General features: G+C 58.0%; 1 gene segment (V, D, J or C); it reads right to left on the minus strand.

Annotated features, from left to right (window-relative positions):
* Positions 1-2,586: 2,586 nt before the first annotated feature.
* Positions 2,587-12,411, minus strand: LOC132360205 (immunoglobulin heavy constant gamma 4-like). The segment is given in 8 exon segments: positions 2,587-2,670; positions 4,014-4,147; positions 5,749-6,069; positions 6,154-6,483; positions 6,624-6,668; positions 7,003-7,296; positions 11,031-11,148; positions 12,283-12,411. Coding segments are annotated over 8 exon segments (1,455 nt in total).
* Positions 12,412-18,048: the final 5,637 nt, after the last annotated feature.

Below are 18,048 nucleotides of genomic sequence, written 5' to 3' on the forward strand. Positions count from 1 at the left end.
AAGTGAGGGGCAGGGCCCAGGGCTGGGCAGGCTGTGCTGTCCTCAGGCAAGTTCAGCTTCTTGGTTACACGTTTGGGGGAGGGAAAGGCAGGGTGTGGGGTGACCCCCAGGCCCGTCGCCTGGAGCCCCCGCGGAGCCCAGCAGGCAGAGGGGGCCCTGTGCCAGCGTGCCCAGCGTGCCTGGCGGGGTGCCCGAGGGCCAGATGTTCTCCTGGACGCGGCTGTCCACCCTCGGCCGTCCTGTTTGCCGCCCCTCCCGGCCTCCCCGTTTGGTGCAGGGCCCCCTGAGCGATGCAGCCCCTTCCCTGCAGACCATTCTCTCTGTCTCTGCCTCTGTCTGTCTCTGTCTCCCCCACAGGAAGCTGGAGCGGCACATCGGACGGCCTTGGGCCGCAGCGTCCATGCTGACCAGACTCCGGCTCCCGGTCTGGGCCGCTGTCCTGCTGGGCCTCGGCCTGGGGCTGTCGAGGGGCGGCCTCCTCCCCTCGCCCTGCTAGGCTGCAACAAACACACGCGTGGCTTCCCGCGGCGAAAGGCCGCGTCCCCGGGATGAGCCAGCCCCCCTGAACCGCTGGGCTGAGGGAGCCCAGCACGGCCAGCCCCCGACCCAGGCCCCGGCCCCCTTTCGTGGAGCTTTTACTGAGAAGGGCCGACAGCTGTGGATCCTGACTCTGCCCTCTGGGGAGGGCTGTGTCTGCTCTGAGGTGGCATCGCCAGGAGGGACGGGGCTTTGATCCCTGGTCTCTGTGACGGCGGAGTCCTGACCCGCCCCTGCACCCTTGCCGGCCGGCGGACACAGCAGCTTCACTGCATCTGCACGGCCACCCTTCCTGGTCCCTCGCCGGAGCCCCTGGAGCCCCACTCCTGCGCCTCCTGTGACACACGGGTCACCTCTGTGCAGCCAGCTGAGTTCAGTGCCACCCGGACCCCCTCGCCTCCTGCGGTCCTTCTCACTGCCCAGTCTGTCCTGAGCGGTGAGCCTGGTCTGGCTCTGCTCCCCTTTGACAGCCCCTCCCCACCGCTGCCCCTCCTGGCCTGGCTTCCTGGCGTTCCCTCCTGGTCCTCCTTTCTGGCACTCAGCTCGGCTGTTTTGGGCTGAATTGTGTCCCCAAATTCCAGTCTTGAAGCCCGGACCCCAGGACCTCAGAATGTAACTGTATTTGGAGATGGGGTCTGTAAAGAGGTGATGATGTAAACTGGGGTCTCTAGGGTGTGCCCTAATCCAGTCTGACTGGTGTCCTTATAAGAGGAGGACATTAGGACAGAGACACGTACAGAGGGACGACCACGTGAGGACACGGGAGAAGACGGCGTCTACATGGCACGGAGACAGGCCTCAGGAGAAGCCAGCCCTGCACCTCCCGGATCTGGGATTCCAGCCTCCAGGGCGTCAGACAGTGATGTCTGTCGTCAAAGGCCCCTGTGGTGTCTGTTACAGCCTCCTGTGCGGACACACCCAACGCGTGCGACTTCCCTGTGGCTCCCCCAGGACCCTGGCTCGCCCCTGCGCCCACAGGCCAGGCGGGACGCCCAGGCTTGGGCGGTGGTGTGGGGGAGGCAGGCTGTGGACTTCTCAAGGGTAGGAGGCGTGTTAACCTAGGGAGACTTCTCAGCGAGCTAGGTGACTGTAAAGAACGCTTTATTGTCATTAAGAAAATGAAGAGACGGCAAAGAGCATCGGTGGGCTCCAGCATTTAAAACGGAGACCAGCCCCCCACGCTGCGATGACGTGGACCTTCCTTCCCACCCGGGGGGCGGCCTCTCCGACGCGGATGCTGAGCGCGTGTTTCGCCAGAGGCGGAGAGTTGGTACCGGGCCCGGAGGCTGGCCCTACGGGGGTCGCGCCTCTCACCCCCAGCCCGGTGCAGGCGGAGCTCCTGCTGTACGTGACTCAGGCCTTTGGCTGCAGGATGCGCTGGCCGCGCCTTCTGCCCTCTTCTCCGGGAGCCCCTCCAGCTCAGCCCGCGGGGCACCAGGTCAGCAGGGCCCTCTCCGGGAGGCCGGTCTGGCTGGACCTCACTGCCTCCCGCGCTGGGGCTCCTGCAGCGGCCTCGGGCCCAGGCCCTGCTCTGAGCAGCGTCCTCGGTGGAGGTGACCGGAGGGACCACTAGCGGCACCAGCAGAAGCTCTCCTGCTGGGAGAGGCGGGCGCTGAGGGGGGCGGTTCCCCTCCAGCTTCTGACACAGGCCGTCCTCCTGGGACCCTGCGTCTGGAGCCCGGCTGGGACAAGATGCAGGGGGCGGGCCCTGTGCAGAAGCCCGGGAGGCCGGCCTCCTCCTCCTCCAGGGGGACCCCCACGCCGACCCGGGTGTTCCCGGTGGTCCCTGGGGTCCTGGAGGTGTCCTGCGGGGACATCAGCTCAGGTTGGGCATCACCTGCTGTCCACTCGGGTCTGTGAGTGGGGTGGGGGGCAGGTCGTGGTGGCCACGAGGCCAGAGGCCGGGGGTGCAGGCGAGGGTACTCGTGAGCTCAGAGGCTGGCGAGGTCAGCAGGCGGAGGGGCAGGCCTGGCGCAGGCTGAGCGGCACAAGGCGATGGACGTGGTCCTGCCGGTCCGGGGTGGCCCTGGACGCAGCACGTAGTGAGCGCTAGGCGCCCTGCACGGTCATGTTTCTGTAGTCGGGGACGATCGTCTGCTTCAGCTCCACCACCGACGAGAAGATCCACTTCACCTGTGGGGCGGCAGGGGTGAGTGCAGGCTGGAACCCACCTGGGCCGCCACCCAGGGCCTGCCCCCCATCCCCGGGCCGACGGACAGAGAGGGTTTCCAGGGTGGACATGAGGACATGATGGGGACAGTGAGGGAGAGTGTGGGACAGTGGGGGACTGTGAGGGGAGGGTGAGGGACAGTGAGGGAAGGTGAGGGGAGAGTGAGGCGATGGTGAGGGAGAGTGAGGGGAAATTAAGAGACAGTGAGGAAGAGTGAGGGACTGTGAGGGACAGTGAGGGACAGTGAGGAGACAGTGAGGGACAGTGAGGGACAGTGAGGAGACAGTGAGGGACAGTGAGGCGACGGTGAGGGACAGTGAGGGACAGTGAGGGACAGTGAGGCGACAGTGAGGAGACAGTGAGGGACAGTGAGGCTACAGTGAGGAGACAGTGAGGGACAGTGAGGGACAGTGAAGGACAGTGAGGGACAGTGAGGAGACAGTGAGGGACAGTGAGGGACAGTGAGGAGACAGTGAGGGACAGTGAGGGACCGTGAGGGACAGTGAGGAGACAGTGAAGGACAGTGAGGGACAGTGAGGAGACAGTGAGGGACAGTGAGGGACCATGAAGAGACAGTGAGGGACAGTGAGGGACAGTGAGGGAAAGTGAGGAGACAGTGAGGGACCGTGAGGGACCGTGAGGGACAGTGAGGGACAGTGAGGGACAGTGAGGCAACAGTGAGGGAAAGTGAGGGACACTGAGGAGACAGTGAGGTGACAGTGAGGGACTGTGAGGGACTGTGAGGGACAGTGAGGAGGCAGTGAGGCGACAGTGAGGGACAGTGAGGAGACAGTTGGGGACTGTGAGGGACCATGAGGGACAGTGAGGGAAGGTGAGGGACAGTGAGGAGACAGTGAGGGACAGTGCGGGACAGTGAGGGACCATGAGGGACAGTTAGGGACAGTGACGGACAGTGAGGGACAGTGAGGAACAGTGAGGAGACAGTGAGGGACAGTGAGGAGACAGTGGGGGAGCATGAGGGACTGTGAGGGACAGTGAGGGAAGGTGAGGGACAGTGAGGGGACAGTGGGGGACAGTGAGGGACAGTGAGGGACAGTGGGGGACAGTGAGGGACCATGAGGGACAGTGAGGGGACAGTGGGGGCAGTGGGGGACCGTGAGGGACAGTGAGGGGACAGTGGGGGCAGTGGGGGACAATGAGGGACAGTGGGGGACCGTGAGGGACCGTGAGGGACAGTGAGGGAAGGTGAGGGACAGTGAGGGGACAGTGGGGGACAGTAAGGAGACAGGGGACAGTTGGAGACACAGTGGTGACAGCGAGGGCACAGCAGGGCCGGCCCGCCCACCTTGAAGAGGGTCACGGTGGCGCTGTAGCACACGCTGAGCAGGAAGAGGGTGATGAAGATGGAGATGGTCGTCCACAGCCCATCCAGCTCCCCGTCCTGGGCATCAGCACAGGTCTCCTCCTCTAGGAGCTGTTCTGCACGGGGGGGGGGGGGGGTCAGTGCTGTGCCTGCCCTTGGGGGGCAGGGGTGGGGTCATCGGGGCCTCGCAGCGCGGCTCCCAGTGTGGCGGGGTGGTGGCGGGATGCCCCAGGTGGGCCGGGCCAGAGGCACCTGAGGACAGTCGCTGGGCACCAGCCCCAGTCCCCCATTCCTCCAGCCTGGGCCCCAGTCTCGGCCTGGCCAGTGGGTCCTGCTCCCTGTCCTGTGCTGTGCGCTGAGCTGGGGCCCTTGGGGGGAGGGTGCCCGGACCCCCCGCAGGACAGTGGCTCAGGCCCCGGCCTCCTCGCCCCCTGGGGCCAGACCCGGAGGGTGGGAGGGTCAGCAGAGCACGTGGGCCGTGGGCCCTGCCCCAGGGAAGGGGCAGGACAGTGTTGGGCTCTGTCCCTGTGCCCGCGGGGCTGGGAGTGCCGGGACGAGGGGGCTGTGGGAGGATTTTGGCCTGTTCGGCAGGCGGTGTCGGTGCCCCAGGGAAGAGGAGGGATGGGTGACGGAGGTGGTCAGTGCGGTCAGTGTGGGGAGGGGCCGCTGAGCAGCCCATGGGCGTTGGAGGGTGGGGACCAGGCTGGGGTCTACGGCGAGGACTCATGAGACCCAGCTCTGTGGTCGGGTGTGGGTCTGTGCGGCTGCCCTGTGGGAGGGCCCGTGTGCAAGGCCCGCGTGTGTGCACGCGCGTGGGTGTGTGTGGTGGGTGCCCTGCACACGCGTGTACGCGGGCAGGTGAGTGCATGTGGATGAAGGCGGTGGTGTGTGGGCTGGTGTGGCTCAGTGGGGGGCTCGTTTCCAATGGCTCTGGGCTCAGTGTCCACGGGTGCGTCTGGACGGTCCCTCCCCGGGCACTCAGGGCCGCTTGCCTCAGCCCCTTATGGGCACAGGGATGAGTGTCCCCACGAGTGCACAGGCCTGGCCCCTGGCAGGGACAAGCAGGGTAGAGCCACCTGGCCTGAGTGGAGGGGGGCCTGATCTCCCGTGCCCGACGGTGCAGCAGGGCCGTCCACCCACCCCGGGCCGCGTGTGGCCCCCGTGAGGGCACAGAGCTGGCACGCGGACCCTGGAGCCAGGGACAGGAACGTGGGGACGAGGACGGCCAGTGTCCCACAGCTTGGGCTGGAACAGGGGCGGGAAGAAGTGGGCACTCATTCTCCTGAGGGTCTCTGGTGGGCTTCTCCCGTTCCGGGCACACACTCCAGCCCCAGCAGCTGCTGGGCGGAGGGCGGCCGGAGCAGCTGTCGCCTCCGGGAGGGGCCCTCCCCGGCCTCGGGCAGCCCCCAAGCGGCCTGCGCAGACCCGCACACTCTGGGTCTGGCCCTGAGTGGGATCAGCCCTCGCGCACTGGTGGTGACAAGTGTGACCCAGAGCCGGGTCCCCCCCTCCCCAACGCAGGCCCGGCGTGCCCCGGGGCTCTGCTCGGAAAGAACCATGACAGCAGTGCGGGGTCCCAGGGCGGCGCTGGGTGCTTTATTTCATGGCGCCCGGGAGGAATGTACACAGGGCTGGGGCTCAGGCGTCCTCGCTGGACCCTGAGAGCCCAAGGGGAGGGAGGGCTGGCTGGGGCGACAATGCCGTGGGGCTCATTTACCCGGAGACTGGGAGATGGACTTCTGCGTGTTGTGATTGTGCAGAGCCTCGTGCAAAACTACACACGTGTAGGTGTCTCCCTGCTGCCAGCTCCTCTTGTCTACCCTGAGCCTGCTGTACAGGAAGAAGGACCCGTCGGCGTCCAGCTGGGGTAGGGTCGTGCCGTACTTGTCCTCTGACTCCGGCTGCCCCTTTCTCTGCCACTCCACGTCGATGTCGCCCGGGTAGAAGCCGGTGACCATGCAGGTTAAGCTGACCGAGCTCTTGGCCAGCTCCTCCTGCGGTGGGGCCAGTATGTACACCTGCGGCTCCCGGGGCTGCCCTGTGGGGAGAGGCATGGCTGTTAGCACGATGGTCACTGCTATTGGCCCCCAGGGACCCTCCTGCGCCCGTCCACCTGACCCACCTTTGGCCTTGGAGATGGTCCTCACGATGGGGGCTGGGAGACCTTTGTTGTTGACCTTGCACTTGAACTCCTTTCCCTTCAGCCAGTCCTGGTGCTGAATGGGCAGGGTGCTGACCACACGGTAGGTGCTGTTGAACTGCTCCTCCCTTGGCTTCGTCTTGGCCGTGTTCACCTGTACGTCGTCCACGTACCAGGAGAACTGGATATCGGGGTTCTCCTTGCTCACGTCCACCACAACGCAGGAGACTTCCGGTGTTCGGGTTATTGTGAGCGTGTCCCTGGGTGTCGGGGGGAAGATGAAGACGGACGGTCCTCCTGGGAGCTCAGGGGCTGGTCGGGGAGACACGGTAGGGGGTCAGCCCCTGGGTGGACATCCCCTTGGGCACCCATTCATTCCCCTCCCACCCCCTAGTGCCGCGCCTGGGCGAGGTCCACCCCCGAGGGGCGGAGGGTGAGGCCGGGTGACTTACGTGGACATTTGGGACACCTGGAACAGGGGTTTGGGCCGTTGATCTCTGCAGAGAGAACAGACAGGAGGTTACCGGGGTTGGGGACGGCCCGGGGTTGGCCTTAGGGCAGGGCCAGGTTTCGGCAGGTGAGACCTGTGCCCACCTCTGTGGGCCCAGGGGCTGGGGGAGGCGTCCAGCCTGTGCCCACACTGGACCTGGTGGAAACGCCCAGAGGACCCCCTCCCCGAGCCTGGGAGGACTTCAGGTGAGGGAGAGAGACAGGCCTCCCGTGACACCCTGGGCGGGATTCCCCATCCCTGGTGTGCGGTGCGTTCAGGTGGGAGGGCTGACCCCGGGCCTGTCTCGTAGTGGACACCCTCCCTGCGGCCCGTCCCCTCACCGATGCGCTTGTCCACCTTGGTGCTGCTGGCCGGGTGGGCTACGTTGCAGATGAAGGTCTTGCCGGACGAGGTGCTGGCAGGCACGGTCACAGTGCTGCTGAGTGAGTACAGCTTCGAGGACCCGAGGACGGATGGGAAGGTGTGCACACCGCTGGATAGGGTGCCCGAGTTCCAGGTCACGGTCACTGGCTCAGGGAAGTAGCTCGAGACCAGGCAGCCCACGACCACTGTGGAACTAGGTGCGTTCCCACAGCTGGGAGGCAGAGGGTAGACTGCCGGGGCCGTGGGGGAGGCTGTGAGAGAGGAGGCCGTGTGACTGGCAGGGCCTCACCCCTGCGAGGGCCCGGGCAGGGCATCAGGTGTGCAGGCCTGGGGCACCATTGAGCCCAGCGACCATGTGCTTCCAGCGTGTCTGAAGACAAGCGGCCCGGCATGGCTGTCTCCCACCCCAGGTCTCTGCGTCTGCAGCTGTGGGCTCCAGACACCGCTGGGGGCCAGTGCTGGGTGACCACCTGGATTAGATCCCCCCGGGGCCCCAGTCCTCCTGTGGGTGTCTGGCCTGATCAGGCCGTCGGTCTGAGCCCTGACCAGTGGCTATTGCTCCCTGAGCCCACTGCCCTGCTCTGCTCCTGTCCCCTTGTCCTGGTCTGCTCTTTGCCACCCAGGGCCCGTGTGTTCTGGATCAGCTCTGCCCATCGGCATCTCTGGGAGCCTTGCACTGCCCCTGGCCTTCTCCTCCTGCAGGGTGCCAGCACCCCAAGCCCCATTCCCCGGCTGGACCTGTCCCCTCTGAACCTGGTCTGATCAGCTCAGACCTGCAGCCCCTTCGGAGCCCTGAAAGGGCCCCTCCTATCCCCTCAGCCAGGTCCACTGTCCTGTCAACCCCAGCTCACTTTGGCATGTCATAACCTCCTGTCCCAAGCCCTGACAGGCGCCTGGAAAACTGGGGACACTGGGCCCATGAATTGCAGCCCATCAGGTCCCCTCAGGGATGCCCTTGCACCTTCAGCCTCAGAGACCTTCCCTCCCATGGTCCTCTCTCCACCTGGCCTTGCCGTCCGCCTGGCCCCTCCCACCAGACCAAAGTTCCTTTAGCTCGGCCCCTCATCCCCTGACCCCGGGGCTCGTGGGCAGCTCCTGCCTTCCCAGCCCCCTGCTCCCCTGCACAACCCCGCCTGCTCCCCTGAGTTCTTGGGGTAGCCTCCTGCGCCCGGCCTTACCAGCCCCCTGAGCTCCAGCGGGAAGGCTGCTCTCCTTTCTCTGTGCACTCAGGTTCCCCTCCCCCAGATGCTCCCTCACCTGCCTCCAGCCCCTCGTCCTGGCCTCTCAGCTGAGCCCGGGCTTCCTGCCCATCGAGTGTCTAGCCTCTTCCCACCTGAGCTCCGGTTCACCATCTCAGGCCTGAGTCCTCTCTGCCCTTGTGCCCCTTCTCCCCGGCCCTGGGCCCTCAGAACACCCCAGGGGGACCCCCAGCCCGATCTCCTGTAGGACTCCCTGCTCTGCCCCCACTGCCAGCTGCCCTGCGTCCTGCCCTCAGCCCCGTGGTCACTGGCACAAGCTCTACCTGCTCCCCCAAAACTCCCAGGCAGCCCCCTGCCCTCCCAGCCCCGGGCTCACCTACACTAGCTCTACCTGCTCCCCCAAAGCTCCAGGGAAGCCCCCTGCCCTCCCAGCCCCGGGCTCACCTACACTAGCTCTACCTGCTCCCCCAAAGCTCCAGGGAAGCCCCCTGCCCTCCCAGCCCCGGGCTCACCTACACTAGCTCTACCTGCTCCCCCAAGGCTCCCGGGCAGCCCCCTGCCCTCCCAGCCCCGGGCTCACCTACACTAGCTCTACCTGCTCCCCCAAAGTTCCCGGGCAGCCCCCTGCCCTCCCAGCCCCGGGCTCACCTACACTAGCTCTACCTGCTCCCCCAAAGTTCCCGGGCAGCCCCCTGCCCTCCCAGCCCCGGGCTCACCTACACTAGCTCTACCTGCTCCCCAGAGCCCCTGAGGCAGCCCCCTGCCCTCCCAGCCCCGGTCTCACCTGCAGAAGCTCTACCTGCTCCCCCAAAGCTCCAGGGAAGCCCCCTGCCCTCCCAGCCCCGGGCTCACCTACACTAGCTCTACCTGCTCCCCCAAAGTTCCCGGGCAGCCCCCTGCCCTCCCAGCCCCGGGCTCACCTACACTAGCTCTACCTGCTCCCCAGAGCCCCTGAGGCAGCCCCCTGCCCTCCCAGCCCCGGTCTCACCTGCAGAAGCTCTACCTGCTCCCCCAAAGCTCCAGGGAAGCCCCCTGCCCTCCCAGCCCCAGGCTCACCTACACAAGCTCTACCTGCTCCCCCAAAGCTCCAGGGAAGCCCCCTGCCCTCCCAGCCCCGGGCTCACCTACACTAGCTCTACCTGCTCCCCCAAATCTCCAGGGAAGCCCCCCGCCCTCCCAGCCCCGGGCTCACCTACACTAGCTCTACCTGCTCCCCCAAAGCTCCAGGGAAGCCCCCCGCCCTCCCAGCCCCGGGCTCACCTACACAAGCTCTACCTGCTCCCCCAAAGCTCCAGGGAAGCCCCCCACCCTCCCAGCCCCGGGCTCACCTACACAAGCTCTACCTGCTCCCCCAAAGCTCCAGGGAAGCCCCCCACCCTCCCAGCCCCGGGCTCACCTACACTAGCTCTACCTGCTCCCCAGAGCCCCTGAGGCAGCCCCTGACCCCCTGCTTTCCAGCTCACCTGCTGCCTCCCTGCCACTTGTCCCTGGAGCTCTGGCCCTCAGCACCCGCGCCCCTCTGGCCCACCCCCGAGCCCTCACCCTAGTGCAGTTCCACTCCTGACTCCTTTCTTTCCCGGGGCTGAGCTCTGTTCCCTGGAGTCGCTAGGTGCCCACCCTGTCTCCGGGCCCCTCTCCCCTGGCAGAGCCCCTGTCCCACCGTGGGCCCCTCCCAGAGGAGCTCCTGGCCTGCCGAGCTTCACCCTCTTCTCTCTCCCACCACCCCCGGGATCCTCCTCTGGTCGCTTCTCCCTCCAGTTGCCGGGTCACCTGCCCTCTGCCTGCCCGCTCCCGGCCCCCAGCCCCTGCTCCCGGCCCTCCGGCCCTGGCTCCGCTCGCCCCTCGTGTAGCCTGTGGAGCTGCGGGCTCAGCCCCTGTGCGGCCAGCCCTGCCTGCTGTGCCCCCGGCGCTCCCGCTGCCCTGGGCCCCGGCCCCAGCCCAGAGCCCACCGCCAGCCCGCCTGCCACTGCCCTGGGGCTCAAGCCGGCTCCACTGTCCTGGACAGGACCCTCAGCCTCCCCCCACCCCCCCGCCACCGGGGGGGCCTTTCCTTCCCCTGTGCCGAGCCAGCGTCCTCCCTCCGTCCTCGCTCAGACCCACCTGCCCATCCTGGCCTCGTCCTCAGCCCCAGCCCAGCCCTGTGCCTGCAGCACATCTGGCCAAGCGAAGCCCTCAGGCTCCCGTCCCCCAGCCCGTCATGTTCCTCGAAGGCCCAGCAGCCCCGCCGAGCTCTGCCGCCCCTGAGTTTCCAGCCCTGTTGGTGTGGACACGCCCCTGCCCTGGGCTCCCTAGTCCCTGCCCTGGGGCAGCACTGTGACCCCTGGGCCAGCACTGTGACCCCTGGGGCAGCACTGTGACCCCTGGGCCAGCACTGTGACCCCTGAGCCAGCACTGTGACCCCTGGGCCAGCACTGTGACCCCTGAGCCAGCACTGTGACCCCTGGGGCAGCACTGTGACCCCTGAGCCAGTACTGTGACCCCTGGGCCAGCACTGTGACCCCTGAGCCAGCACTGTGACCCCTGGGCCAGCACTGTGACCCCTGAGCCAGCACTGTGACCCCTGGGCCAGCACTGTGACCCCTGAGCCAGCACTGTGACCCCTGAGCCAGCACTGTGACCCCTGGGCCAGCACTGTGACCCCTGGGGCAGCACTGTGACCCCTGGGCAGCCCGCCTTCCCCGTGCCCGCTTGGCTGCTTCCGCCGCTCTGTGGGGTCCCCGAGGCCAGGCTTCCCTCCGTGGCCCCCATTCCACTCCCTTGTCCTGATCCTCTCGGACCCCACTCACCAAGGGTTGGGGTGGTGGACTCGCTCCCCTGCAGCCCAGGGCTCCGCGCCCCTCCCTGCTCCGGCCCCAGGCACATGTGGCTCCTCAGGGCTGTGCTCTGTGACTGCAGCCCCGCTTCCTATAGGACTTGGTACCCAGCCCCCGGAGGTGTGAACTCCCTTCCCCCAGACCATCAGACACTAAGAACAGGACTGAAACCGGGTGGCTCAAATTGCTTCCTGAAATTCCCTTTTCTTCTGGGTGTTTTCTGTCTCAGAGGGCCTGGGGGAGTCCAGATGCAGCCGGGGTGTCTCTTGTGGGTGTGTGGGGTGTGGTGAGCGGTGCCCTTGGACCCAGGGGACAGAGTGAGAACCCCGGCTGTCACGGCTTTCCACCTTCTGCAGGGATTATGCCTGGTTTGCCCACCGCAGCCCGGGGACCGGGCCCCTCGCCTGAGCCCTCTGGGTGTCCCAGCCCTGGTGGGCACCTCTCCTGACCCTGGAGAGTGTGTGGTTGGGCTCAGCCTGCAGCCCAGCCCCTGCCTCGTCCTGCCTACCTGCCGGGGTGGCCTCCCCTCCAGACCTCTGTCTCCCGCCTCTTCCCTCCTCCTCTCCCTGGCTCCATCCGTGGCCCCGATATCTGACCAAAGGCCAGTGTAACGTGCACGGTCAGAGGGCAGTTGTTATCCCGGCCACAGCTGTCCCCCGGGGGACAGAGTTCACGATGGTCACTGGGGCCGGAAAATGGCCCTCTAGGTGAGAGAGAGCGTGCGGCCTGTCCACTGCTGTGTGTGGGCCGAGACTGGTCGTCCCATCTTTGGGGGACATTGACCCTCAGTTTCTCGTTTGAGTGCTGCAGAGGACCCTACACCCTGTGTGCACCCCCTGGGCCGTCCTGTACCTTCAGCATTAGGTCTGGGATTGGGCATCCCGAGAGACACCGGAGCCCCCAACCCAGAAGTGCCATGGGTGGAGGCCTTGTTCTCGGAGAGACAGCAGTGAATGGCCCTGAAGTGGGATCTTAGTTCCTTGCCCAGGAATTGAACCCAGGTATCCTGGATGAAAACCAGGAATCCTAGCTGCTAGACCACCAGGGGCCGGAGGCTAGAAGCAAAGTTGCCCTGGCTCTTGCCCCGTTTGAAAGCGAGAGTGTTTCAAGGAGGAAAAAGTGTAAAAAGAGGTACGAAGTTTGTTGTTAGAGACAGAGCACAACATGTGGGGGAGCACGCAGAGAAGTAGTTTATTTAAGACAGGAGCAAGGCAGACATACTCACCTGGAGAGAGAGAGTGTGGGCGTCCTCCCCGATGAGGCGCAGTAAAGCGGGGGCCAGATGGTTTGTACAGGGCAGTCCTCCCGGATCTTTGTCTTCCTCTGGCCCATTACCTCGCCTCTTCTCCCGCATCTGACCTGTCCTAGGGCCCTCCCGACAAGTGCGTATCTTCTTGACAAGAAAGATTCCAACGCAAAGGCTAACGGGAAGTTTGACAACACATTATGGGGTGGCACCCCCTCCCTTTTTGACCCCCGAGGAGGCTTCCTGCGCATGTGCAGGCGGGGAGCTTGCCCTGACCTCAGGAGCGATAGACGTGGTCGTCTTATCTCTTTACTCCAGCAGGGCTCAGCTCCTGCCACTAACTTTGTCCTTGGAGTGTCAGGGAAAGCAGAGCTCCAGGTTACTCTGCTTGGCAAGCTCCAGCCTCTCAGCCCAGGGGCCCATCTATTTCTTACCCCAAATCTCCCCTGAGAGACGTGAACCCCGTGATATTTTATTGGGAAGATGAAGGGTGAAAGTCTGTCTTCTGCAGCTTCTTCAGGCTGGCATGGGACTCGCAGATCCTACCTATCTGGGGGTCATGGAGCTCTTGCCCCGGTTTATTAAGGGGCCCCAGGGTGACTTCTGTTGTTATTTTGGCAGGATCTGTTCTGAGGAGTGGCTGGAATCTTTGCATTATTGTCATCGTGTCTAGAAGACTGCTGTGTTCTAGAGAGAACAAACTAAACAAGTTGATTAAAAGAAGGCAGGAGTCAAAGATCAGTAAAAGAATTATTGTAACCAGGGGCCCAAGTAAGATTAAGAACCAGGTTATGTTTCATAACATTTTTTGATGGTGGTCCAGGTAGTGTCAGCGCTTGGGTTACCCTGTCCAAAGGAATGGAGCATTTGGCATGGTTATATACATTTTTTTAAAAGTTTTTTTTTTTTTGATGTGGACTATTTTTAAAGTCTGTATTGAATTTCTTACAATATTGCTTCTGTTTTATGTTTTGGTTTTTTGGCCGCGACGTCTTTTTTATTAGCCCACTGTGATTGATGTAGGTGTAACAGACCCAGTTACAAGTAGCTGGACAACCTGAATGTTAATAGACAAAATCGATCTCATTTCTTTTCAGGAGAATAAGTCTGAAAACCAGTCTGGACCTGGCATTTCGAAGAGCCTTGTAGCCAGGTGGCCACTTATCTGGTTTTATCTAAGCAGGTTTTAACACAATGTGGTATTAACACACAAATGACAGGCGCTGTTTGTCGTCATACATGTTTTTTCATCTTGTTAGCATCTGATCTAAAGCAATTTCATTGTCTAAAAGGTAATGGGTACAAGAGGAGGCTTTGCGAACAGAAGTTGCAGTTACTAGCTGCCAGCTGGTGTTGTCTTGAGAATAGCTGAGGGCCTCAAATCTGACACAGCTCATAAAACTTAAGATCTCAGCAATACAAGGACTGTCTGAAATCACACCCACAGTGTCACCTAGTATTACCTTGGATGTCTGAACCACAGTTCTTCCATCTTGACTTTTAATTGTAGTTTTTTCCTTAATAGCCCAAACAGTTGTCACCATTAATGATTTTAGTGTTTTTCTAGTATGAGAAGATGCAAGAATTTTGGCTCTTAAAAATCCTTATCTGAGAATATCTATCTGAAGGCCTGTTCTGTCAGTTTTCCCCAGAGCACAGAGTGCCTCTTTCCTGAGCTCCACCTTGAACTCCGTTCAGGGTATGTTGAAGGTTAGCAGCCGTAGTGGCTCATGATTTAATCCTGGTAGAGGTAGGCAGCAAATGCCAGTTTCCAGTTGGCCGGGTCCCTTTATAGTCATGAATTTGACCAAGGTTTGGGGGGCATTTCATGACCATTTCGTCCCACAGTGCTAGGAATGCTCATTCCCAGTTCTGGCAAAGATTTCTTTGACAGGCCACTCAATGTGCTGTTACTGGAGTAGGTCTTATTAGCAGTAGCCAAAAGTCTCTGGACCACCTGTCTTACTAGTCTCTTATGGTCCAGGAAACTCTTCCCTCTTGTTGTTTCTTCCCATATCTAGAGTTACACTATTACAATCATTGATCTCATATGGGACTATATATTATCATTTTATCAGAGGCTCAGTCACACATTTGGTAACGTAAGAAAGAATGATTTTGTAAAACAAGCAATAAAAAATAAAATAGCTAGCAGTATTAGTAAGGTCATAAGTAAGAATGCAAGTCAAGAACTTTCATTAGGTGCAGCCCAGTATATCCCCAGGTTGTCTGACTTAGTCTGTTTTTTCTAGTATTACTAGGCTGGTTCCTTTAAACTTAAATGACCATAGCCTGGTGTTAATCTCCTGTTTGTAGATAGTGGAGATCTTTATCCAAAGACTGATTACCAAGTTAAGCTTCAAAAACAAACTTAGAGTGTCCTTTTAATAATTTAATTAAATCTTGTAGCAATATAACATAAGAGCAAGGGACCATCTGGGAAGTGGGTTTTAGTAAACACCTTAGTTAACAAATCTAGAATTTAATATTTAGTGAAACATAATCCTCCTTTTTTTTTCCCCCGCCTGAAGTCCCCTAATCTCTATTAAACACAGCCAAATCCAGACTAATTTGTTTTTAAAATAAGTCTGGCCCATTGACCACATAGGCTCCTCCCTACTGACTCTGGTGTAATTCCTCAGAAGGAGTCTCAGGCTAAATTCACAAAAGGCCTCTCAAGGCCAAGAAAGCCATGCCAAAGTCCTGCCATCACATTTTGCCTGGTGGATTTCTCTCTTCTAGAGGTCCCCCAGATATTTGGAGATTCCTGTACATGTCAGGAGACAGTCTTTTTTATTTACCTGATAAGGCTGCTCATAACCAAGTGTCTCCAGTGTCTGGAGGGACAAGGCAGAGAGAAAAGAAAAACGTTTTAATTTTACCCACAGGTAAATCACCTAATTGTTGTAAACCATAAGTAGCTTGAAGAGAAGGGCTTCTCTGTATCTGAAAAACAAAGATTAGAAGCCAGTAATATGTCAGACAAAAGTCATAAAAATTATAATCATATTTAGCAGTTCGTTGGATCCCACGTAATTAGTTTTGGTTGTGTTTGAGTCTAGTTTTTCCATTAGTTTTATTGACCTTGCCTGATGGTTGAGGGTGATAGTGATGGTGATAATTTTAAGAAGTTTGTAAGGTTTTTGGTTAAGGCTTGTATGATTTGTCCAGTGAAGTGGGTGCCTTGATCACTGGAGATTATAGAAAGTGTACCCCCAGTGGAAAACACATTTTCTAACCATTTCCTTTTTCATTGTGAGGGCATCAGCCTTGCAGCCAGGGAAGGCTTTAACCCATCAAATAAAAAATAGTGTTTGCCAGGGAGCCGGGAAAAGCCAAGCAGCCGTCTCGGATTTCCCATAGCCCTGACTGTTTAATTTAGTTATTGTTGACCCATTTCAATTTCTCTGATTTTGGAGTAGACCACTGCCATGCTGCAAGGACATCAGGATGGCAGAAGTCTGACAATGAGGGATTAATCTTTTTGTAGAAGTGGAATGAACTTTATCTGCACGTGCCATAATCTTTACAGATTCTGTTGTTGTTACCTTTTATTTGACAATGTTTCTCCTGTAATTTAATCTGTCAAATAATCCCAGTTAGTTTAATATATATTTTTTGAGATGCTCCAGGGGCCTTCTGAAGCACTTCAGAGTTAGCTGGAGGTCAGAAGAACTTTAATTAGAATTTGACTCTTGGGAAGTTTGTTAAAAATATCAAAAAGTTTTAAAACACTTAGTCAAATAGAATCATAGGTCAATGTGAAATAATACTTATTTACTCAACCAAAGTGACAGAAGATTTTAAAAGCAAATATAAATCACTTAAAGGCAAATAAATTCATACAATCTGTTACCAAAGGCAGCTTTCCAAGGAAACTTTGTTCTCTTAACAGAGAGAGAAAACCAAATTCCAGTCTTCATATCTTCTATCACTGACAACATATATTCTACTTGCTTCACACACCGAAATGTTTCCCTTATCCTTTTTTTTTTTTGAATATTTATCTATTTATTTGTTTGGTTGTGTGGGGTCTTAGTTGCAGCAGGCAGGCTCCTCAGTTGTGGCATTTGAACTCTTAGTTGTGGCATGCACGTGGGATCTAGTTCCCTGACCAGGGATCGAACCCAGGCCCCCTGCATTGGGAGCGCGGAGTCTCAGCCACCATGCCGCCAGGGAAGTCCCTCCCTTATCCTTTTAGTAGCTTTAATGATGTATTATAATTTTTAACCCTTAAAAACCTTAATCTCCAGTGAAAACCAAGAAGAAAGCAATTGTGAACTGTTTGTCATGTTGGCATTTTCTGATTAGCAACCTTAAGGACATATTCCATAACCTCTAAAAACATGCACTTTCACAAAGCACAATTTCTTTTCTCAATGTGGTACAAGGCATGTGTCTAATAAAGCCAAACATCTTTAGTTTCCCTCTTGTAAGAAGACAAAAGGTAAATTTAGATTTGTTCAGCAATCAGTATTCCAGTATTTTATCTTGAAAATGATTTAGATCTTTAATGAGTTCTTCTCATTTGACCTGATTTAGCAAAGCTCTAAAGTTTCAAGTTACCAAAAATCTGGAAGAACTAAAACATAATTATTTCCAAAGTGTACAAACATTGTAAGAGATTCAACACTGAATATTTCCCAGATCATGTGAACCTGAAATTTATTTAGCTTAGTATCTCTTCTATTTAGAATTGCTTGATTTGTAAGTGCTTACTTTTAAAAAGCCAAGTAAATAGAGCTCATTTACAAATTAACCTCAGCAATACTATCCAAAGACAAAGACACATACTGAAGCATAAATATATCCAGACAGATATCTCATAGTTTCCACTTGAGGTTTAAATGCCTCTTTGTCTCTCTCTCTCTCTCTTTTTTTTTCTTGGCTTGAAGTTCTACTAATTAATCCAAGGCCGAAGTCTCAGGCAAAGTGGGCTATGTCTGTATTTCAAGGACAGCATAAGAGTTAATTTCAAGTTTTCCCCTAGGCATATTTTTGTTCTCTCAGGGTCAGAATTCTGAAAAAGAGTGTTTTAACAAGCTAGCTTTCTCTAACTGTACATGCAAAAAGAACCAGTTTTGTAATTTCAAAAGAGTTTTACCTTAAACAACTTTCTCTGGAGTCTAAAGAATATTGTGGCCATCCAGTGTCAAAAAAAATCATCTTTCTTTTTCTGTAGTCATAGTTTCATAGCTAAAATATAGACCAAATAGTGCTCAAATTGGCCCTAATAACAGGGGCAGGCTGGCTGATACACTGTCCCATCAGGGGTTGTCCCTCTGGGGATGTGGGGGTCTTAGTTTGACCAGAAGAATCTGGAGGGAATTTGCATGAGTGGGAGAAGCTTGGTTTCCCCCCTGAGAGCTGGGTGCGGGGTGGTGGTGGTTAAAAGGGGGTCGTTTAGAATGTCAGGAGAGTTTTTTTTTTTTTTTTGAGTCCTCACGCTTTTGATTATAGGAGCCACATAGAGCAGGGTTATGATAAACGGCCATAAAAGCCTGAGCACAGGGAACCTCAGTACATTTTGCCATCCTGTGGCAAAAAGATCTAACTGTAAGAGACACATTTTAGGCCATTTTCCCAACCCCCAACTTATATAAAGGCCAGGCAGTGTTACAGCAAAGCCTAAGCTTCCCCTTTCTCGGCCCATCTGGCTTAGAAAGGGGATCCTCCCATGTTGAATAACCTGCAACCGAGAACAGTGCTCCTAGAAGTGAAGTCCAGCATCCGGGAAACATTAGT

Source organism: Balaenoptera ricei, chromosome 2 (genome assembly GCF_028023285.1).
Source record: "Balaenoptera ricei isolate mBalRic1 chromosome 2, mBalRic1.hap2, whole genome shotgun sequence".
In the NCBI taxonomy this organism is placed as follows: Eukaryota; Metazoa; Chordata; class Mammalia; order Artiodactyla; family Balaenopteridae; genus Balaenoptera; species Balaenoptera ricei.